At 34.2% G+C, this 24,445-nt stretch overlaps 1 protein-coding gene across 18 annotated transcripts in view; it reads left to right on the top strand.

Annotated features, from left to right (window-relative positions):
• Positions 1–24,445, top strand: part of EHMT1 (euchromatic histone lysine methyltransferase 1) — a 259,276-nt gene that overhangs the window by 208,408 nt on the left and 26,423 nt on the right. For 17 of the 18 annotated variants that reach the window (XM_031951875.1, XM_012539611.3, XM_012539612.3 and 14 more), the window contains 3 exons: positions 814–929; positions 3,287–3,373; positions 13,325–13,403. In XM_031951875.1, the coding sequence (XP_031807735.1) occupies positions 814–929; positions 3,287–3,373; positions 13,325–13,403 (282 nt within the window). Of the gene's footprint in view, positions 1–813; positions 930–3,286; positions 3,374–13,324; positions 13,407–16,610; positions 17,660–24,445 lie in introns of those variants that run through there. The other variant, XM_031951878.1, reaches the window with a different exon arrangement.

Here is a 24,445-nt window from a genome sequence, read left to right as displayed (position 1 = left end):
GTTCACTAATATTAAAGTGAAATGGCATTTTAAAGACATATTTAGAAGCTAATTCTTCCTGAAATTGATTTTCCTGGCACATATACATAAATCTTTTTCAGTGAGGTCACTCAATTTAAACTTCAATTTAATTCACTTGAAGTATATGAATAATTTATTTGTGAATAAACTTATTAAAGAATATTTAGTGAAATGTTGTGATTCTGATATTGCATGACTGTCAGAAAAAGTATAGGAGAACAAGGACAGAATCTTTCAGGAGATAGAATGATTAAAATCAAACCCTGTAGTCTTTCCCTTGAGAAAGAATAACTGTTGAGTGGCTTTTATTATCAGAGTTCACAGATGCAAAATTGATTTTAAACTATGTCATATGTAAGAAGAAAGGATTTTTTTTTAATGAATAGAGTAGCAGTCTTCGACCTGGTTTGAGCACCAGCACTTGCTAGGTATGAAACATTGGATAAGTCACTGGAGTTGTCATATTTGGGATATATCATTGGATTGTTGTGAGTAAAATGCTTGATATAACTATATATATATTAAACTCTCTCTCTCTATATATATATATATATGTATATTTTATATATATATAAAGTTTGAGATATTTCTTTTACTTTCAACCTTTATTTATCCTATGCATAGTGTGATTTGTATTTTCTTTCTGTTGCAGAGGTAAGAAAAAATACATTTTATAGATTGTTGTGCTGCCATTGAGTAATAAGTAAATTGAGTAATAGTATTTCATTAAAAAAAAATAGAAACAGTAATGCAGTTGATGAATCTCAAATGCATGTGTATCTCTTCTTATAGGATGGTCGACTTCTGCCTGAGTTCAACATGGCAGAACCTCCTTTGATCTTTGAGTGCAACCATGCCTGTTCTTGTTGGAGGAATTGCCGAAATAGGGTTGTACAAAATGGGCTTAGGTAAGTTGCATATATTAGACACTTAAGAAATGCTTATTGAATTGAATTGAATTGTTGGATTCTTACATAGTTATGTTTGTCAGGATAAATAATCAGCCAGTAATTATGAAAACATTAAGTATAATTAAAAAGAAAGTATGAAATATCTCTAAACAATTTTTTAATGGTTACAGCTCTTCAGCATGGAGTGGCTAGTTGCATTGTGTACTTAGGTGATAGGATTTTTATCTCTGAAAGTGTTTGAGCATAATCTGAAGGACCATCTTTTAGGAATATTGTAGTGGCACTTCCTGCATTGGTTGGGAAGTTAGTCTGAGCTTTCTACAAGATCTCTTCCAACTCTGAGATTTCAATCTTCATTCTAAATTGCCTTTAGATATGATATTTTGAAACTTTGCAAAATTTGAATTATTTGGGTTCGTGAATTATTTCGTTTCTCATTAAGTTATTCTTGTTTTCAAAACTCAAATGTACTTTCACATTGTTCTTAAAATGAACTTTTTTTTTTAGAAGAAAGTGAAAATTTCCTCACTCTTCCCTTATTTCTCTGTATTCAGATGTGTCTAGATTTGAAAATCATTATTTATATGTCATCCATCATTTGGCTATTATGTATTTCTCTTAAGTTTAGCTAAATCACAGACAACAAAAGCAAATGCTTCCCATATTGCTCTGCAATGATTCTAGTGTTCCTGATTATGGATCTGGTAGAACGAACAGAATTTGATTTGTTTGGATTTAATTTCAAATAAGCTTATTTAGCATATACTTCATTTAAAAATGCATATTTTCAAGTCTATTATTGAACTCTGTTTAGCTATTTAGTACTATGCTCTATTTTTTTATATCATGTAAAGTAGTGATTTCCAGACCTTTCCTGGTTCCCACTTTATTCCTGTGAAACCACCTCTGTGTAGTAAACATGAATAAAATATTCTTAGTTAGAATGCGGTTTCCCAATGTTTTGTATACTCCAAAGAAGAGTTATTAGAATTCTCATTGATAATTATTGTGTGTTCCATAAGCTATGTGGCTTTGTTTTCTGACACTTCAGTGAAAGATTCAGTATAATTTCATTTTAACTCAGTTTTTATTATTTTTCATAACTCAGTAATCCTTTGTATGTGTATATTTATATGTATGTAGATATATAATAGTTCTTTGTTAAGTATTTGATGAACTTTGTTACACAGCCATGCAGATAACAGAGAATTGACTTTATATAGCTTTGTTAACATAAATTTGCATTTTTGTTCATTTTCATACTTTCTTGTATATGTTTTAATTTTGTCATCTCATAACAACTGAGCTTTGCATGCTAACATTATATTACATGCTTATTAGTGTTTGTGGCTTGACATATATCATGTAGTGAGTAGTATTTGTCAGATAGAATACTTATTAAGTACTTGCATTCTAATGGGAAAAGCTAACATATAACATATAAAAGGATATTAGAAAGCAAGGGGAGGGAGTTATGGCTAGAATCTACAGGAAGTGTAAATTGGTCTGATTTCCAGTAAAATAAGGCAAAAAGTTCTCCTATAGTCATAAGTTGCAAGTGGGAAAGAGAAAATCAGAGAGTGGGTTTGTGATGAAAAGACTACACGAAGTTATAGGACAGGTTGGAGCTGTAATTCCCATGATACTCAATATAGTGAGGATACACAATACATGATCACTAATGGTTGTTTACCAGATTCATTGTCTACTTACTTTCTTCAGACCCATTTTTCTGGGATAACAGTTTCACTTGACTCCATTTTACATTTTCTTTGCCCTATAGATCAAAGCAATGTTATTACCATGCTTGAGAATAACCTCTTAATCTGCAAGAACATCAACAATGTCCTTCATTTGACTTAGAGAATATTATATAGATTGCCTTAAAATATATCTGCATGTCTTTATTTAAAATTCAGCCAAGTAAAAGTATTGTGCCTTATTTAAAGTGAATCATCTGAGGATGGACTAATTTCCTCCATTTCATACTTTTTAACATGAGAATGATGTTTTTTTAAGTCACTGATTTTAGTGCTATAGGAATGTAGATTTAAAACTTCCAGGGACTTTAGAGCAACACTCTCAAATTATAGATGAAGAAACTCAGGGGCTCTAAATGACTTACTGGTCACCCAGCTGCTGTTAAGTGGTAAAGCCAGGATTTGAAATCCACTTCTTTCAGTGCCAAATATGGTGCTCATTCCACATGATAATACACAAGAAAGACCAATTTTTAGTCCAAACTATATTCTGAATATGGTTTCTTTGACTGTGTGTGACCTTAATGAGCTTATTAGCTAGCGGAGGAGTTACTATTTACGTTGGTATAATAATACCACATTTCCTTTTTTCAGGGCTCGTTTACAACTTTATCGGACACAAAATATGGGTTGGGGTGTACGGTCCATGCAAGACATTCCACTGGGGACTTTTGTCTGCGAGTAAGTAAGGTCATTGGGTGACTGTTGCATTTTAAATTTCATAATTCTTTGGCATGGAATTTGTTGCTTTATAACTTCTAGGTCAGTCTCAGATGGTTCAACTCAGAATATATGTGAGTATAATATATTTAGAATATTCCAAATAGTGGCAGAACTTAAAACAAAGAGCTGAAATAGAAATTGGTAAGGATGCCAGTAAATGAGCTTCTCTTCCCCCCATGGAGATCTTTTGATCCTGAGGAGAAGGGAGGATTAGTGCATTTTGTTCGTTGTTAACTTGGAAATGAGATATGGGAAGGGTGGGAGGAGTCCAACATCCTCATTGTGAAAGTGGAGAGCAAAATTCAGGAGTATCTACTGCCTAAAATGTTTCATGGACATCAGTAGAGGGAGAATCAAATCCAGTGCTTTACATCCTTTATTGTCAGAAGAACAGGGTCATCACTATTCTTCTGTTCAGCCATCCTCAACTTCTGAATCTCCTTCAGCTTCCATATCCAGTCAGTTGTTAAGGCTTGTTGATTCTTCTTCCATAACATTTCTGACTTATGTTCCTTCCCCTTGGGTCTTATTCAGATATTTATTGCTTTTTACTTGAACTTATTTGTTTTTGTACCTCAGATTTCTTCTTCCCAATCTATCCATCCTCTCCACAGTGACTAAAATTATTTTCTTAAAGTAGAAACGTCCCTTTGTCACTGTGTATTTCACTTAATTCAAATGGCTCTGTTAATTCTAGGGTCAAATGAGAATTCCTCTTTTTGGTACATTAAAGTTCTTCATAAAGTGGTTCCAACTTCTCTTTCCAGCTTTATTATATATAATTCTTCTTCATGCCCTCTGTGACTTATGGTGTTTTTGTTGTTCTTATGAATAATACATCATCTTGTTTCTCTTTGTCTTCATATATGTATAGAATTCACTTCCTTCAAAGTTTAGCTATAGTGCTGCCACCTACAGGAAGCCTTTCCTGATCTCCCCCAGCTACAGTTCTCTTATATGTATTCTTTCTCTTCCCCAGTCCCCAAGAACTATTTCATTCATGTATTTGTAGCCTCAGCACCTACAATAGCATCTGGTAAATAGTAGGTACATAATAAATGATTGCTGATTGGTTGATCTAATCTACTCACTCTCATTTTACAATTACTGAAGTTAGTGCTGCTTGTGACTTCGCTGTACTCTTTAAGATGTTGAAAGAACAAGGATATCACTTATAAATAAGGTTTTCTGTTGAAGGACTTTTGAGATTGGAAGCCAAGCAAAACAGTACTTAAAAATAAAGGAAAGCATGAGAATAGCCACTTCACATAAGAATGTTTTAATTTTGTCATGTGGTGAAATATTAAAAAGTACATTTAATGAGCTTGTAATCCTATGGGATTAATAGCTTTATTAAATTAAAATTAATTGAATCACAAATCTTACAAATGGGGAAAATCTTATTTATAATTGAGGAAACTGACGTACACAGAGGTTAAGACTTGCCCAAAATCATACAGCTGGTATCTGAGGCCAAATGTTAACTTTAGTCTTCCTGACTCCAGGCCCAGCACTCTTACTAGTGCATCATTAGTTTTCTTTGTTTGTGGTGTGTCCTCTTTGAGGAATAAATAAGTAGTTCCAAGAAGTTACACTAAAAGAATGCATAGAGAAGTATAATGAACAGAAAAAAACTGGGACGATAAGAAGAGATCAGATAATGACTGGACCAGAATCCAGTTTTAAATGTCAAACAGCAGAATTTATATGTAATCCTAGAGATAATAGAAAATTATGATCCTGAACAAGGAAATTACAGTACCCAAGTAATATTCTAAGAAAAATTATAGAGCAGTTTCTGATCTGCCTGGTTAGAAGGCATCTTCTAGGTAATTTAATAAGTTATGGGAGTGACATGGACAGACCCCTTTAGGACAATCAGTCTTATTATAGTAGGGAGAGTTTAGAAACCAATTAGAAGACTATTCAGGCAAGAGGTATTGAGGGATTGAATTAGAATGGTGGTGGCTGTGGGAGTGGAAAATTAGAACTCTTTATTCTTTGTTTGCCAGTATACAGAACCAGTTTTTCCAGCTTCAATAACTTGTTCCATTGTACTCTCACAAGAATCTATTAATCTTTAGATGAAATAAGACTAAGTATCAGATTTGCCAATGGCAAATAGGTTTCTTATCCATTCTTATTTCACTATATCCAGGTCTAAAATAACATGAGAGATGGGCAAGATAGTGTGATGGATAGAACCAGCTTCAGTCAAGATCTGGTCAAGTTTCAGTTATGATCCTGAACAAAGAAATAACAATGCCCCATTCTAAGACAAGTTAGAGAGCGTTATTAGAAGTTTTTTTTTGTTTGTTTGTTTGTTTTGTTTTGTTTTGTTTTTTTTGGCAGAGGGAATTGGGGTTAAGTGGCTTGCCCAGAGCCACACAGCTAGGAAGTGTTAAGTGTCTGAGACCAGATTTGAACTCAGGTCCTTCTGACTTCAGGGTTGGTGCTCTATCCACTGGGCCACCTAGCTGGCCCAGAAGATGTTTTCTTATAAGAAGTACTATATATTCAGTGAAAATGTAAATCTCATCTAATTAATGAAGCAGCAAAATAAAAAATGAAATAACAATTGCTTTTGTTGATCAGCCAGGTGCTTACTGATCAGGGTATTATTGCTATTTTATTTGCAGGGCAGAGCAGCTAGGTGGCACAGTAGATAGAATACCAGCTCTGAAGTCAGAACAGCCTCAATTCAAATCTGACCTCAGACACTTAACACTTCCTAGCTGTGTGACCCTGGGCAAGTCACTTAATCCCAATTGCCTCAGTTTAAAAAAAAATAGATATATATTTGCAGGACAAGTATTTTTTAAATTAGGAAACCTATCAAAGTGTTATGTAAATTTATTATCTATGTCTTAATTTTTTCATAAATTTATTTGTCTATCTGGATTAGAAAAAAAATTGAAAATCTTAAATTGATATTCAGAGTACTCTTTCCTTCCTAACATGCAGCAAATATACACTTTATCATAAGAACTTTTTGTTATAAAATGAATGTGCAATTTCTTTTCCTCTTTACTCATACTGTCACACAATTTTACAAAGAACCTGCTTTTTAATGGTTAGTTTGTTTAATAATCAACTTTTTTGTTGATTAATATTATAATAATTTGAAAAATTGTGTGTAGCTACTTATTCATATCTTTTGTTACAGTGATTTTTTTGTGCAGTATGTACAATGTATCCATGTATTGCTCCATGGGCTACATTTTAAACTGTAGATCTACACTTTATCAAGACACAATGAAAATTCTGATGACTGTTGTCTGTAGACCTATAGTTAACTCCCTTTCCTTCCTCAGTGAATTTTTTCCTTCTTTTCCTCCTTTCTTCCCTTCCCTTTATTTTCTTTCTTCTTTATTTTTTTCTTTTTTTGCTGAGACAATTGGGGTTAAGTGACTTGCCTAGGGTCACACAGCTAGGAAGTGTGAAGTGTCTGAGGTGAGATTTGAACTTGGGTCCTCTTGATTTCAGGGCTGGTGCTCTATCCATTGTGCCACCTTGTTGCCCCCATTATTTTTCTTTATTCCTGCACTCATACTGAGGAAAACATAGAGACTCTCCCTCAAACACCCTAAACATTCAGGTCCTCCGTCTATTTACTTCCATGATCAGCTCTTCCATTGCATTTCAGATACATGCAAAAATAGTCATACCCTCAATTTTTCCAACATCCACAAGTATGCCACCTCCATTTTCAAGAATTCCATGATTTTTTTCTTCTGATTTTAACCTGTTTTTATGTCTTCCTTTATACTGTATTCTTCACACATATCATGACTTCTGATCAACCCTTCACTTCTCTTCCAGGTCACCTCCCTTATGCTAGTTTACCCTCTCTTTTTCCCATCTTGACTCTTTTTGGAACTGTTTCAGCTCTGTACTACCTTTTCTCTGTTGCTCTCCACCATACCTCAGTCTTGAATCATTTCCACCATTCACCATCTTTGTTTGTACATGTGCTCCTGAAGGTGGATAAAACCACCATTTTGATGATTATATCCTCTACAAGTTTATATTACATAACCTCAACTGGACCCTTACTGTTGCTAGGCAGTCCTCTTATATCTCCATTATCTACTCTCTATCCCATGCTTTACAGCAAATCTTCTAAATCTGTTCATCCTTTCTCATACCTCCCATAGCAGCTTATCCAACTTCACTCTCTCAGATTAGAACTTTGCCTCTTATTTATTTTATTTTTTTTCCTCTTTTTTTTTTGTTATTTTGAAAAAAATTTCTTTACAACATTATCCCTTGCACTCACTTCTCCCTCCCTCCCCCAGATGGCAAGTAGTCTTATACATGTTAAATGTGTCACAGTATATCCTAGATACAATATATGTGCGCAGAACCATATAGTTCTCTTGTTGCACAGGGAGAATTGGATTCAGAAGGTAAAAATAACCCGGGAAGAAAAACAAAAATGCAAACAGTTTACATTCATTTCCCAGTGTTCTTTCTTTGGATGTAGCTGCTTCTGTCCATCATTGATCAATTGAAACTAAGTTAGATCTTCTCTTTGTCAAGGAAATCCACTTCCATCAGAATACATCCTCATACAGTATTGTTGTTGAAGTATATAATGATCTCCTGGTTCTGCTCATTTCACTTAGCATCAATTCATGTAAGTCTCTCCAAGCTTCTCTGTATTCATCCTGCTGGTCATTTCTTACAGAACAATAATATTCCATAACATTCATATATCATAATTTATTCAGCCATTCTCCAGTTGATGGGCATCCATTCATTTTGCAGTTTCTAGCCACTACAAACAGGGCTGCCACAAACATTTTGGCACATACAAGTCCCTTTCCCTTCTTTAGTATCTCTTTGGGGTATAAGCCCAGTAGTAACATTGCTAGATCAAAGAATATGCACAGTTTGATGACTTTTTGGGCATAATTCCAGATTGCTCTCCAGAATGGTTGGATTCGTTCACAGCTCCACCAACAATGCATCAGTGTCCTAGTTTTCCGTCATCCCCTCCAACACTCATCATTATTTTTTCCTGTCATCTTAGCCAATCTGACAGGGGTGTAGTGGCATCTCAGAGTTGTCTTAATTTTCATTTCTCTTATCAATAGTGATTTGGAACACTTCCATACGCGTGGAAATAGTTTCAATTTCATCATCTGAAAATTGTCTGTTTATATCCTTTGACCATTTATCAATTGGAGAATGGCTTGATTTCTTATAAATTAGAGTCAATTCTCCATATATTTTTGAAATTAGGCCTTTATCAGAACCTTTAACTGTGAAAATGTCTTCCCAGTTTGTTGCTTCCCCTCTAATCTTGTTTGTATTAGTTTTGTTTGTACAAAGGCTTTTTAATTTGATATAATTAAAATTTCCTATTTTGTGATCAATAATGGTTCATCTTTGGTCACAGATTTCTTCCTCCTCCACAAGTCTGAGAGATAAACTATCCTATGTTCCTCTAATTTATTTATAATCTTGTTCTTTGTGCCTAAATCATGAACCCATTTTGATCTTATCTTGGTATATGGTATTAAGTGTGGGTCCATGCCTAATTTCTGCCATACTAATTTCCAGTTTTCCCAGCAGTTTTTGTCAAATAATGAATTCTTATCCCAAAAGTTAGGATCTTTGGGGTTGTCAAACACTAGATTGCTATAGTTGACTATTTTGTCTTGTGAACCTAGCCTGTTCCACTGATCAACTAATCTATTTCTTAGCCAATACCAAATAGTTTTGATGACTGCTGCTTTATAGTATAGTTTTAGATCAGGTACAGTTAGGCCACCTTCATTTGATTTTTTTTTTTCATTAATTCCCTAAATTCTTGACCTTTTGTTCTTCCATATGAATTTTGTTGTTATTTTTTCTAGATCATTAAAATATTTTCTTGGGAGTCTGATTGGTATAGTACTAAATAAATAGATTACTTTAGGGATTATTGTCATCTTTATTATAGTCGCTCGGCCTATCTAAGAGCACTTAATTATTTTCCAATTATTTAAATCTGACTTTATTTGTGTTATTGTGAAAGTTTTTTGTAATTTTGCTTATATAATTCCTGACTTTTCTTTGGTAGATAGATTCCCAAATATTTTATGCTGTCGACAGTTATTTTGAATGGAATTTCTCTTTGTATCTCTTGCTCTTGGATTTTGTTGTGATGTATAAAAATGCCAAGGATTTATGGGGATTTATTTTATATCTTGCAACTTTGCTAAAGTTATGAATTATTTCTAATAGCTTTTTAGTAGAATCTCTGGGGTTCTCTAAGTATACCATCATATCATCTGCAAAGAGTGATAGTTTGATTTCCTCATTACCTACTCTAATTCCTTTAATCTCTTTCTTGACTTATTGCCGATTGTCTCTTATTTATAGAAAAGAGTTGAGGCTATTGATTTATTATTATTATTATTATTATTAAGTATTACCAAGTTCCTTTTTCTCTTTCTCTCATTATTTTCTCTTTACTTTGTTTTACATGATGACATGGCATTACTCCTTACCAAAGCTAACCATTTTCTCCTTACCCCTCCCCAAACAATCCTATTTCATACCATCTCCTTCAACAGATTGTCTTCTCTGTCATTTCCACTCATCATTTATTTTAAATCTGTTTACTGGTTCCTTCCCTACTATCTACAAAGTTGACTCTGTGTCCCACAAACTGGGGGAAAAAACCCTCATTTAATCCATGTATCCCAACTATCATGTTATATTTTTTCTCTCCTTTGTGACTAAATTTCTTGAAAAGGTCATATACAATTTGTGCTTCCACTTTCTCTACTTTCCTTATTCTCTTAAAAATCTGGCTTATTATTTAGGATTCCACCAAAACCACTTTCTCCAGAGTTAAAAATTATCTCTTGGAAGCCAGATAGAATGACCTTTTCTCAGTCCACATTCTCCTCAACCTCTCTGTAGCCTTGACATTGCCGATCACAATTCATTCCTTGGTAGTTTTTTTTAATCTAGGTTTTTGTTTTACCACTTTCTTTTGGTTCACCTCCTGCCTGTCAGATTACTTTTTCTTAGTTATCTTTGGATCCTTGTCCATGTCATGCTCAATCATCATAGGTATCCCACAGGCTTTTCTGTCTTCTCCCTCAGTATAGAGGTGATCTTACTTGGTGATCTTATCAGCTCCTTTAGATCTCCATGCTAATGATTTTCAAATCTACTCATCCTATCCTAACCTCTCTGTTGCCCTTTAGTCTTGTATTTCCAATTGCCTTTCAGACATCTTGAACTGAACATTGTTTACATCTTAAGCTTGACGTGTCCAAAGCCAAATCTGTTGTTCCCCTAAATCCTTCTCTTCTGAATTTCCCTTTTACTTTTGAGGACACCACCATCTATTGAAGTTGCAATATAGATATCCTTGACTTCTCATAATCTTTTACTCATCATTCCATCACCTCCCTTATCCTCTATATCCAGTCTTTTGCCAAGGCCTATTAATTTTTGCTTCTCTTAAATATACTTCTTTCTCATCCCTGATATTGCCACTACCCTGGTTCAGACCCTTATCACCTTGCACTTGGATTATTGCAGTACCCCAGTGGCCCATCCTCTGGGGTCTAATCCATCCTCCATTCAGCCACTAAAGTGATTTTCCTAATATACAAATCCAACCATGTCATTCTTCCCACATCTCTACCAAATAAACTTCAGTGGCTCCCTATCATTTCCAGGATCAAGTGCAAAATATTCTGGCATACAAAGTCCTTCAAAGTCCTCCTCCCACCTTTCCAGTCTTCTTGTATCTTAGTCCCCATCATTTATGATTGGTTACAATGACACCACCCACTTTGCTATTCCTGAACAAGATTCTTCATACCATGATTCTGGGCATTTTCTCTGGCTCTTTCCTGTCTTTCATGCCTGGAATGATTTCCTTTCTTAATTCTACTTCTTCATTTTCCTAGCTTTAAGTCCCAACTAAGGGGCAGCTAGATGGCGCAGTGGATAGAGCACCAGCCCTGGATTCAGGAGGACCTGAGTTCAAATCTGATCTCAGACACTTTGACACTTCCTAGCTGTGTGACCTTGGGCAAGTCACTTAACTCTAATTGCCTCAGCCAAAAAAAAAAAGTCCCAACTAAAATCCCTACAAGGAGCCTTTCTTACCCCCTTTTAATTAATTCTAATGCTTTCTCTCTCTTAATTATTTCTTTTTTATATTATATATGGCTTGTTTCTACATATTTGTTAACTCTATTACCTTTCTCTTTCTCTCTCCCCCATTTGATTGTGAAGTACTTGAAGACAGGAACTCTTGATTCTTTTTTTTGCTCCTCCTGCTTAACACATTGTCTGGTACATAGAAGGTGCTTAATAAATGTTTAATGCCTTACATGCCAACTAAATTCCATCAGTATAGCATCTAGTATCTGCCATATTGTCATTAACATCAAAACATTTGTCAATTACATTGACATTTTTTTCTTGATGTGACCATTGTCATTGATTTGCAAAATAACAAAAGAAACAAATGTTTCAACAGCTTATCATCCATATATAATTTATGGGTATGCCATTCATTTAACATACATGAATATATAATTAAATGAACAACTTTAATTATATTTATTGCTTTATCTACTTGTAATGCAAACTGGAAAGTGTTTAGTTTTTTCACTTGATCGATCAAAAAGATCTTTAGGCCTATGGGTATTATTTGCAGTTTGGAACCATTTAAAGTTGTTATATATGTTTTTCAGTATATCAGTAACTGTAGGTTGCACTAACATTCCTATGGAATGGGAATGTTTTGTACCTGGCAATCCTTTATGTAACCGATAACAAGCAGTCCTTTCCTTTTATTAAAAAGTGTTAAAGTATAATTTTTGAGAAAGTAAATTAAAAAAGCATTTTTTTTGTATGGCAAAATTTTCTTATTTTGCCAACATATTCTGCTTGTATACAGGTTGTTCTAAAGCATTTAGTGCAGTTTTATGTTTTAGTAGCTCCACTACGACTTTTAGGATACTCTGGACTTTCAAGATGTCATCTAAATTTATTAGATTTCATACTTGGAACTAATGCATTCATTCAAAGCAAGTGCAGTTTTTTTTTCTATCAGTTAATGTACTTAAGAATCTAATAATAAAAACTGAATTATTTTCTACATTGAGCATCTTTGTGTTTCTTTTACTTAACCTGTCTTTTGTTTCCTTTGTACTTGATTCACAGCAGTTATATTTGTCAGTCATGAAAATTTATTAATTTACTTCCTTAAGGAATTAAACACAACAGAATTTTAAAAAAAGTTTTAATGTTGAAGATTTCAAGTGATTATGAACATTGTTTAATATTCTAATTTGATAAAAGTTGTAGATGTCTTTAGAGATAAATTATTGTGTACCACTTACTAAATATGAAGGCCATGCTGATATATAACTCATTTTTTTGGTATATTCCACATGACTGAATTTTTACTTCACATTCAAATGCAACATGAAATGTGATGTTATAACTCATCTGAGCCCCTGCTGACTGGTACTGTTGGTCTTAAATCTGACCCTTGTGAACTATAACACAAAAACCAACTCAAAAAATTTGACCTAATTTACATATTAAATAAAGTGTTGCATTCACTGTTGAACACATTTGACATATTCATTTTTTTATTTTAAAAATACTAATTTGCACTTTGTTTTCATGGAAAGTAGAGAATGCTTTTGTGAGAGAATTGTATGTAAAAATATCCAAAGATTTTGACTGTTGTTTTATGCTCTTCCTGAAAGGGTCTTCAATCATTTATTTTTTAAATAAGGTGCTGGCAGACATGGTTCTGAGGATAGCAAATCATGTGCTCTCCTAGTTTTAGTAATCTAATTCAAGGGTTGCTTTGATATTTGTCATTAAATGTGCATAGGTCTCTTATTGTCATATTTTACTTCTATTTTATAGATATGTTGGAGAGCTGATTTCTGATTCAGAAGCTGATGTTCGGGAAGAGGATTCCTATCTCTTTGATCTGGACAATAAGGTAGTGTGTTTCAGGGAAGTTCAGGGACTATTGTCTAGGTATCAGTCCAAAATATTTACATTGTTACTTTGCCCCCAAGATAAAAACCTTCTACCTCATATAGTAGATTTTTCTTTCACCCAGTACAGCCTTATTTTTATTTTTGTTTAATTGATGCAAAAAAAGGAAAATAAAGTTCCTCATGTCTTCTCGGGGAATCAGATTGACTGTTGTTTAACATTTGAATTTAATTTTATTGTTTTTTTCTTTTACATTACAATAGTCATTCTACATGTTCCTGGTTCTACTTCACTCTATCAGTTCATACAAATCTGATGACATTTCCTTGTATTTTTCAATTTTTTTTTTTGTTTGTTATTGCACAATAATAACATTACATTACATTTATAAACTACATTTATAAGCCATTCTCTAGTCATTTGGCATATATTTTGCTTCTACTACTTTGACACCATAAAAAGTATTCCAGCTCCTGATGGGTAAAAGTGATGGATATATTGTCCTTTTTGGTTTTGATTTTTTTGTTTTGCATTGCGTTATTTAATCTTTCCATATGTCTTTGTATACATCATATTTGTCATTTCTTGAAGAATAATACTATTTCACTTTATTAATATAAATAGTACATTTTCTCCAATAATTGTTTATAGGTAGAGTTTTTTTGTGTTGGGATTTTGTTTTTTCTAACACAAATTGTACAGCTTATGAATATTTTAGCATGGATGCAGCATTAGTTCTAAGTTCTAAAGCCAGAGAACTTGAGTTTATATACTACCTCAGACACCTTCTGCTTTTATGATCCTTTTATGATCTTGATGCTTTATGATTATGATCTATACTCCTCATCTGCAAAATGAGGGGTTTGGATTAGATGATATATGAGACTACAGTCTTTTTTTCTTATTTTTGATCTCTTTAAAGATATAAACCTAAGAGTAGGTTTGCAGAGACAAAGAATATTTATTTGACCTACTTAGTAGTTTTCTATCTTTGCCTTTTATTCTTATATTTCAATATCTTTTTATTGAAATTTAAACAAGGTACAGTGAAGAAAATGAAAAAAACTGGACTTTTTTTTTCTTTATTAAAAGCAATACTTATTAAGCAAAAGGTAGCTACAGTTTCAAGAGGGTTGTTTAAAGATTAAATTCATTTGATTGTTAAGTTATGAACAAGGAACATGAAGCTTTATTCCATAATTGAAGAATAGGATTTAAGATATGCTTCATTTTTGTAATATGGACAGTTGAAAGAAGGGGAAATAGGGTGAAGAGAAGAAAGTATTTAATTACTGGGGAGATAGAAAGAGAAATTGATCTAATGGGGGAAAAAAGGATATTTGGTAGCTATTGAAGTATCTTGAAATTATTAATAACAAATTAATTATTTGCTATTCATTTCAGCCATAGGCTTGGTATTAGAAATTATTTCCAAAGTTTATATCCAGATATTGTCCTTTGAAATGTGAATCAGCTGATTAACCACTGTTCTGATACTTCTTTGATTCATAGGATCATAAATTAAAAGCTGAAAGGTGCTACATAGATGCCTTTTATTTAATTCTTTTAATTTAAGAGGTTGCTATTATCACTTTTTTTTCTTAAATCTTTAGCAAATCTGACTATGCTAGGCATTTCAACCTAATAACAATTATTATTTGGGGTGCAGTAGTTATACCCACATGTGCCAGATGAACAAAGCACATAAATTGAGATCTTAGCACTGAACTCACCATTAGTTTGATTTCCCTCACAGTCTTCACAGAAAAATCCGTAAAATAGGATGTCCTTTTCCCCAACTCCCCCAATCAGAGAGTTGTTATATAAAGCTGTGGATTTTTCTATAATGTTATAATATTTGACTACAAAGGGCTCATGGTTGGGTCAGTTGGTAATCTCTTTTAGAAAGTTTTAACCTAAGTTCTAGCAGTAAGTCTTTAGGATAAGTGAAAGAGTTGAAACTTATTTGAGATTGAGATGAAATTTTATGTAGTGGCTGATTATTCTTTTTAATTATCTTATTCCATCTTTTCAATGATATTGAGATAGAAATAGTCCTGGGATCTCACTGTCTAGCTTAGTATTTTACATTTGGTCATCGATAGACTGTTATATAGAGAAAGTAATCCCTTATATAATTGATTAAAAGTATGAGATTATGCTTACCTTCTATAGGTTCACCAAAAAGCATCATCTGGATAACTCCTTCAATAGACAGGATGATAGGAAAGGTTATAATACCCCATCCTCTTTCTACGTGGTTTTGATTTCTTTTATTAGCTCTCTATATTTGACATTATCATTAGCAACTATGATGTTTTGTTATTATGCTTTAAGTTTTGCAGAGCACATTATAGCTTTGCTGGAAGTGATTTTTTTAACAATTGGCTGTTTGTGGGAGCCTGAACTTCCAGCTCAAATTCAAATTCAAATATGCTTACTCCATCTTAATTAACCAATCAATCAACTAATTATTTAATTAATTTTGCAAGATAATCTGACCTTACTGTCATCTGGGGACACTTGGGAATTCTTGGAGCAACAAGTTTTTTGTTTTGTTTTTTTTTTTTGTTTTTGTTTTCAGGGAACACGTGAGAGATATTGTGGTACAATAGATAGATCTGGACTTGATATTAGGACACCTGATTTCATATTCTGTCTCATGTGCTGTCTCAGGCACATATTAGCTATGTGATTATGAGCCAGTTACTGAGATTCTTAAAGCCTGAATTTTCATGTTTATGAAATAGGAATAATAATAATTGCACCATCATCAAAGAGGAGTTGTGAGGAAATCTTATTTTACAAACCTTAAGTACTCTATACAAAATTGGTTATTAGCAAAAGTATGTGATGTTTAGGACCAAACTTCTGAGTTGACTATTGACATTACTGAGAGTAACATGTTCTTGGTTATAACAACATTATAAATTTTGGGGTAAGGTATACTGAAATAATATTGATTTTTTTTTTTTTGTTTGTTTCAAGGAAAGATAAATATCTTTTTTTTTTTAACTTAATTTAAAAAGAAAGATGGTCATTATACAAAAGCTGAATTTTTAAACTTCTGAATTTAAAGACAAAGGAATGGGACTTTAGGTATTTATATAAAACGTTGGTTGTAATATAGAATACAATCAGTTACAAAAGGGAACCAGAGTCAGTTTGATTTTCTCAATTGGATTGTATTCTCAATTGGAAGGCAGAGGGAGAAGTTTAAGATCAATAGATTATGTGATAAGGGGCTTTCAGAAGTTTTGAACATGGAGGTGGTTCATTTTGGCTTGGCATGGCAAGTTTTAGAGGTATGACCATCTTTGTACATAAAGTGGGGTAGAGGAGTAGCTTATGGGAGGAGAGTAGGTTGACAGGGGAAAAAGTGAGGAAAGCAAAGGAAAGGTCCAAAAAGTACTCTTTGAATAATATTCAAAGAATTACCTATTATTAATGTTTTGTTGTCTTAGAAGAAGGTATCCACTGGAATGGCCCAGAGATAAATTGTTGGTCATTTGGTGTTTACTTGAATAAGAGCATAGATCATATACTTAACAGATTTGCAGATTTGAATCCAATCCAAATTTAATTATAGTTTAACTCTTCATAAACACTTCATTCCTATACCATGACTTAATTTTGCCTCCACATTGCTCATATACTTTCCTTTTTTCTCCATTCATCTTCTAAACCACCCGAATTTAGTATTTTATCATCTCTCACTTAAACTATTGTGTAAGAGTCTCCCAGTTAGTTCCTTCATTCAACTTCAGTCTTACCTCTACATAGCTGGCAAATTAATTCTCCTAAAGAATAAGCACTGGCCAACTAGGTGGAGCAGTAGATAGAGCACTGGCCCTGGATTCAGGAGAACCTGAGTTCAAACCAATTTTCAGACTCATGGGTAGGTCACTTAACCCCAATTGCTTCAAAAAAGTGGGAAAAAAAACTAGAGGTACCTTGCATAGGAAGTTTTAATAACTCCCTAATGTCTCTGGTATAACATTGAAATTGTTGACATTTAAAGGCCTTCATGCTGTAGGTCCAACTTTTATTTCCTAGTCATTCACATCATTTCCTCCATGCAGTCTCTGTTCTAGTAAAAACTGCCTGCTTACTATTCCACAGACATGACATCTTATTTCCTGCCTTTATAACTTTGCACATATTTTCTCCTGTCCTTGGAATAATTTGTTTCTGTACCTACCTCTACCTTCTTAAAAAAAACTTTACTTGTTGGGGGCAGCTAGGTGGCGCAGTGGATAGAGCAACAGCCCTGAAGTCAGGAGTAGCTGAGTTCATATGTGTTCTCAGACACTTAACACTTTCTAGTTGTGTGACCCTGGGCAGATCATTTAACCCCAATTGTCTCAGGAAAACAAACAAACAAAAAACCCTTTACCTGAACTCATGGTGGAAAATGTTTTCCACATCCAGAGGAAGAATTATGGATTATGATTGTAGATCAAAGCATACAAATTTCACTTTTTTTTCCATGGTTTTTCCTTTTTGGTCTGTTTCTTCTTTCACATCATGATTTATGAAGAAATATATTTCACATGATTATACATGTATAATTTCTATCAGATTGCTTGCTGTTTTGGGGGGGGGGAAGGGGAGGGAGAGAAAAAATTTGGAATTCAAAATCTTATAAAAAATAAACATTGAGGGGCAGCAGCTAAGTGACATAGTGAATAGAGGACTAGCCCTGAAGTCAGTAGGACCTGAGTTCAAATGTGGCCTCAGACACTTAACACTGTGTAACCCTGGGCAAGTCATGTCACTTAGCCCCAGTTGCTTCAGCCAAAAAAAAAAAAAAAAAAAAAGACAACATTGAAAACTATCTTTACATGTAATTTTGGGGAAAAAATGCTATTTACAAAACAAAACAAAAGCCTTACTTGATCCTTCATATATCCCTTATCTCTCATATATATCCCTCTCATATATATATCTCATATATATCTCATATATATATCTCATATATATATATATATCTCATATATATCTCTCATATATATCCCTCCTATATCCCTATTCTCATATATCCCTTAGTCTCATATATCCCTTATTCTTTGTGGTTAAACTCTTTGAGAAAGCTATTTTTATGGTGATATTACTTTTTCTCCTCTCACTTTCTTTCTTCTAAGTCCTCTGAGTTCCAGTTCAGATATCATCTTTTACTGGAGGCATTTCTCCATTGTTGGAATCTTTACAAAGTGTTAAGCCATTGGAGTTGATTTGATCTTAGAAAGAGATATTTTGGGCCAGAACTTGAAACAAAGTACTAAGTGGAACTGATAGAACAATGCTTGTGTTCACACCTTTAGAGAGCTCATAAGTATCTAAGTACTCAATGGAGTTCACACGTTTGGGAGAGTTCAGGGTTAGGGTTTTGCACTCTGGGAGATAACCCAGAATCCCTCTCCCTCCAGAAGGTTGGGAGATCACATAAATAGAGGGAGCTCTTGGAGCTTGGGAACTGACTGGAGGTACTTACTTGAGTTAGTTACTTGAGGAGTTATTAGAAACTCTGTGAGCTCCAGAGAGTTACTTGGAGTCGAAGAGAGCTCTTGGAACCCACAAGCCCTATCTTCGAGGCAAGAGATTCATTTCATCTTCCAACTTGGTGCTGACTGGAGGCTGAAGAAAGGAGAGGTAGAAGCCAAGGACAAAGCTGTAAGATCTCTTGGAGCCAGGGAGAGAGATAGGCCTCAAATAAACGGGCTAATTTGGAAGGAGAAATAAAATGTTTGCATTTTTACCAACTGGCTGCGATTTTGGAGTAATTATTTATTTCAACTGAGACTAAGGCTGCCTCCAGAAAACCTCCACACTCCATTCTCCTAACTACTGGGAGCTTCCCCTTTGAGAATACCTTCAAGCTCCTTTGTATATCTCTCTTAGGTACTTAATTATTTAAAGATTTCTCCTCCATTAGGTTGCAAGCACTTTGAGGACAGGGTCTTTTTGGTCCTTTCTTTGTATCCCTAGTGTTGAGCACATTTCCCCAGAGCACAGTGAGTGCTTAGTAAAATGATTGTTGATTGGTTGACTGTTGAAACCCTTAATTTGCTCATAATCAGCTCAGTACCACATCCTAATCAGCACAGTAGCACGATGAGGCCTTTCTTGAGATCCCAAGACTTAGATCAGTTTCCTTCTTGATAATTACTTTGTATACTTTTTTCCATTAGAATATTTAATTTTTGAATCCATTTCATTCCTCTCTAATAGTCATTAAGGCTTTATTAAACATATGGTACAGTATTGGGAATGTTGAATGTTAGGAATATAAGAAGAAGTAAAAAGACAGTCCTTTCCTGTGCTAATACTTTATACACATTAGATGTTCAATAACTGTTCTTAAGTTGAATTTGGGATTTTAGTGGATTGAATTAATAGAGTAATACAACAACCAAAACTAATACAATACTGGAATGCAGTAAGGCAGATTATTTTCATAGAACTTTATTCTGATATGAGAAAACTGAATCTCTGTAGTATTTTTTTTCCTTCTTGGGATATTTCAGTTTAGTTTCAGCTGATATGCCCAGAGAAGGGTCATTCAGGACAGGGAAGAGTCCTGTGTCTGAGATGGTTAGTTTGAAGAAGAATTGATTCAGAGGGATCACAATTGTTATCAGATATTTGAAGGGTTGTCATGTGAAAGAGTGATTAGTCCTGTTTAGCTCCAGAGGGAAGAATCGGGATCAATGGATGAAAATGGTATGGAAGCAAATTTAATTTGTTACCAGAGTTGTTTCAGAGTGGAATGGGCTGCCTTGGAAGTAGTAGGTCAAGCAGGGGCTAGAGGACTATTTTATAAAGGTGCATTGTAGAGGAGATTCTTTTGGGAATAGGGTTTTTGGACTAAGTGGTTTTTTAGTTCCCTTCTGGCTCTAAAATGTTACAATTTGAGGAACAACAACAACAAAAAGCTGGAATGATCAGAGAAGACTACATAATATGAATGATAATCCAGTAGAGGAGATTCTGAAGGAATGGTCAGATAGGTAATCTGAAGACAGATAAGTAGGGAGTAAAAGTCAGAAAACAGAATATCCAGGAAGGTAAGTTGGTTAATAGTGTCAGAAACTGCAAAGAGGTCAAGAAATATGAGGATCAAAAATCATCTAGCTTGGCAATTAGCGAGATAATTGGTTATTTTGGAGAGCATTTTTATTTCATCTAGGAAAAAATGATGAGAAGAGGAAATGAAGGCAGTAAGATTAGAACTGAATATATAGATTTGATAATTCTGCATAGAGGTGGTAATGGAATTCATGCCATTTGTTGAAGTAAACAAAAGGAAGCATGTAGAATAACAGACCCCAAAACAAATTATTTAAAGTCTCCCACACTCAGGAGACTTAATAATGATATGACATTTACTGTAAGAGAATACTATGAAGTAGCTGGATTCAAATAGAAAGATTAGGAGAAAAATAACATGAGACACCAAGAGAAGACCCAATATCCAAGTATAGCTAGTTATCCTTGGTATGAAAACCTACAAAAAGTAAGTTCAAGGAGGATAAAAGTCAGAGTATAGGTCATCAAATATAACAAATCACTAGTGATCTTTGGGAGAACAATTTATTGATGTCATCAGAAGCTAGATTACAAGTGGTTGGAGGAGTAGGCAACAACTATAGACCATTCTTTTAGAAATTTAGCGTGAACGTAGGAGAGATTAATGGTTGAAGGGAATAGCAAAATGAAAGATTTATTTCTCAAAGAATATGTTTCTAGGCAGCCAAGAAGGAGACATGACAAAGAGAAAGACTAAAGATGATAAAGAATAGTTGGTGTGCCAGCTCTCAGATAGGAAAAGATGATGGAGAAGGTGGTTAGACTTAGGAAAGAAAAAAGAAGCATTTATTCATATAGATATTATCTCATTTGATCTTCATGATAATCCTAGGGAGAAAGGTAATATTATTATCTCTGTTTTACCCTTGAGGAAGCAGAAGCATATAGAGCAGGGGTCCTCAAACTACAGCCCACGGGCCAGATGCAGCAGCTGAGGACATTTATCCCCCTCACTCAAGGCTATGAAGTGTCTTTATTTGAAGGCCCACAAAACAAAAGTTTTTGTTTTTACTATAGTCCGGCCCTCCAATAGTCTGAGGGACAGTGAACTGGCCCCCTATTTAAAAAGGACCCCTGATATAGAGGTTAAGTGAGTTGGCCAGCTGGTAGGTATGTGAGGCCAGATTGAATTCTCTGGTCATCCTGACTCCTAACTCTCGGCTTTGCCTTCTACACAACTCTCTATCTCTGGCTTAAAAGTCTCCTCACCTTCTGAGTACAGAACGAAGAAGAAGAGGATGAGGGAAGGTACAAAAAATATTTAAGGAGTAAAGCAGAAGAAAAGGGAGCTCATATCTAATGGTCTCTACCTTCTCAATAAAGTAAGAGGTTAGTCATCAGTTAAGAAAGTAGTTTGTACAGTGGTCATCAAAACCATTCAGTACTGGCTTAAGAAATAGATCAGTGGAGTAGGTTAGGTTCACAGCCCAAAATAGTCAATAACTATAGCAATCTAATGTTTGATAACCCAAAGATTTTGGAAATGCAGAAAAAAGCAAATTAAGACAACTCAGAGATACCACTGCACACCTCTCAGATTGAATAAGATGAAAGGAAAAGATAATGATGAATGTTGGAGGGAATGTGGGAAAACTGGGACACTGATAGACTGTTGGTGGAATTGTGAACAGATCCAGCCATTCTGGAGAACAATTTGGAACTATGCTCAAAAAGTTATCAAACTGTACATACTCTTTGACCCAGCAGTGTTACTACTGGGCTTATATCCCAAAGAGATCTTAAAGGAGGGAAAGGGACCTGTATGTGCAAGAATGTTTGTGGCATCCCTTTTTGTAGTGACAAGAAACTGGAAATTGAATGGATGCCCATCAATTGGAGAATGGCTGAATAAATTATGGCATATGAATGTTATGGAATATTATTGTTCTGTAAGAAATGACCAGCAGAATGATTTGAGAGAGGACTGGAGAAACTTACATGAACTGATGCTAAGTAAAATAAGCAGAACGAGGAGATCATTATACATGGCAACAACAAGATCATATGATGATCGATTCTGATGGACATGGGTCTTTTCAACAGTGAGATGATTGAGGCCAGTTCCAATGATATTGTGATGAAGAAAGTTATCTATACCCAGAGAGAGGACTGTGGAGACTGAGTATGGATCACAACAGAGCATTTTCACTCTTTCTGTTGTTCACTTGCATTTTGTTTTTCTTTCTCATTTTTTTTTCCCTTTTTGATCTGATTTTTCTTGTGCAGCAAAATAATTGTATAAATATGTATGCACATATTGGATTTAACATATATTTTAACGTGTTAAACAAAAAGTAGCTTGTAAGTAGCAGCTATAGTAGAGGTTTAAATATACTACTGTAGGAAACCCAAGAGGCAGAATGTCATTATAGATAAGCTAACCTGTCTCGGAGCCAAGAACACCTAGATTCAAGTTTCAAGGCTAACACTGAATGTGTCATCCCAGGCAAGTCATTTAAACTTTCCGTCTTCCAGGTAATTCTTTATGATAGTATTGTAAGGCATAGTGAATAAACTTGTATTGGTACAAAAATTTTTCTCATTAGAGAATTACCTATACTAATGCAATTACAGATTCAGTCCTTGCTCCATAAAGAGAGTTAGAAATTAACAAAAAGATTGCTTATAGCAAAGAGGTCTCAGTTGAGAGTAGATAGCATGAATTTCATTTATTTATTTATTATTTAAAAAATATATGCACGGGTAATTTTTCAACATTGATTCTTGTATAGCCTTGTGTTCCAAATTTTCCCTCCTTCTCGTTACCCTCTCCCCCAAATAGCAAGTAATCTAATATATGTTATATATGGATAATATGAATTTGTAGTTGACCTTTTAGACATAGGTCATGGGCTCAGTTCTCTTAGTCCTCCCTCTTCTGTATATATTCTCTCTCCATGATCTTATCACCTCCCATGGGTTTCATTATTATCTCTGTACAGAATATTCAGATCTATATAGCAAGTTCCAGTTTCTCCTGAATGTCAGACCTGTGCCACTGATTCCTAGTCCAATATTCCATACATTATGCCACCTAGCTTCACAAGAGAAGAAAATGAACCAAAATAGGAACAAAGAGTCAGGAGAACAAAGTTAGGTGGAATGATGAATTTGTAGTAAAGATATAGGACAGATTTATTGTGTCTCTTTGTACCAGAGGTGTGAAAAGAAGTGCTGGAGTCTTTAAAGATAGATATTTTGCAGTTGAGATGAAGAACGAACTGTCTTCTCCTGTATTCACTCTTTTTTCATTTTTTATTCCCTGAAGATTTTGACATCTCAGGAAAAACTGAGAAGAGGAAGTTGGAGATTTTGCATTGCTAATAGTAGAATCGTTATTCCCATTATAATTAGAGGTTGGCCCTTTGACAGAATTTCCTTGTGTATAGAGACACATTAAAGCTACATGTCTAAAAAATAAAATTTTGCTTATTGTTCCTGGTTTTTGCATTGCTTATTTTTCTCATTATACCACTTGTGCACTTCTTCTCAGAGAGCCATTAATGAAAAATTTTTAGAAGGAAGGAAAAAATCATAAATCAATCAGTATATCATAGAAATTTTTGATTATATATAGTATTCTACATCCATCTCTTAACTCTGCAAAGAAGCTGCAAGAAGGCTGTCTGATCATGTCTTTTGGAGCGATTAATAAGCTTGATCATTATAATTTCACAGCATTCAATTTTAGTTGTTATAATTCTCAATATTTATATCATTTTATTGTTGACCTGGTTGTGTTTATTTCATTTTGTCTAAATTCATAATGCCTTTCCAGGTTTCTAAATATTCATATTTTCATTATTTCTTACAGTACAATAATATTCCATTATTAATTGCTGTAGTTTATTTGGCCATCCTCTCAGTTGAACACTACATCTTTTTAAAAAGCCTGTGGACTATGGGGGGCATAGTTGATGGAAGAACTTGAATCTGTAATGTTGCTGAAATTTT

The sequence above is a fragment of the Sarcophilus harrisii genome, chromosome 2 (assembly GCF_902635505.1).
Source record: "Sarcophilus harrisii chromosome 2, mSarHar1.11, whole genome shotgun sequence".
Taxonomy (NCBI): domain Eukaryota; kingdom Metazoa; phylum Chordata; class Mammalia; order Dasyuromorphia; family Dasyuridae; genus Sarcophilus; species Sarcophilus harrisii.
The sequence above is the reverse complement of the archived record's forward strand: the minus strand, read 5'-3'. Positions and strand labels throughout refer to the sequence as shown.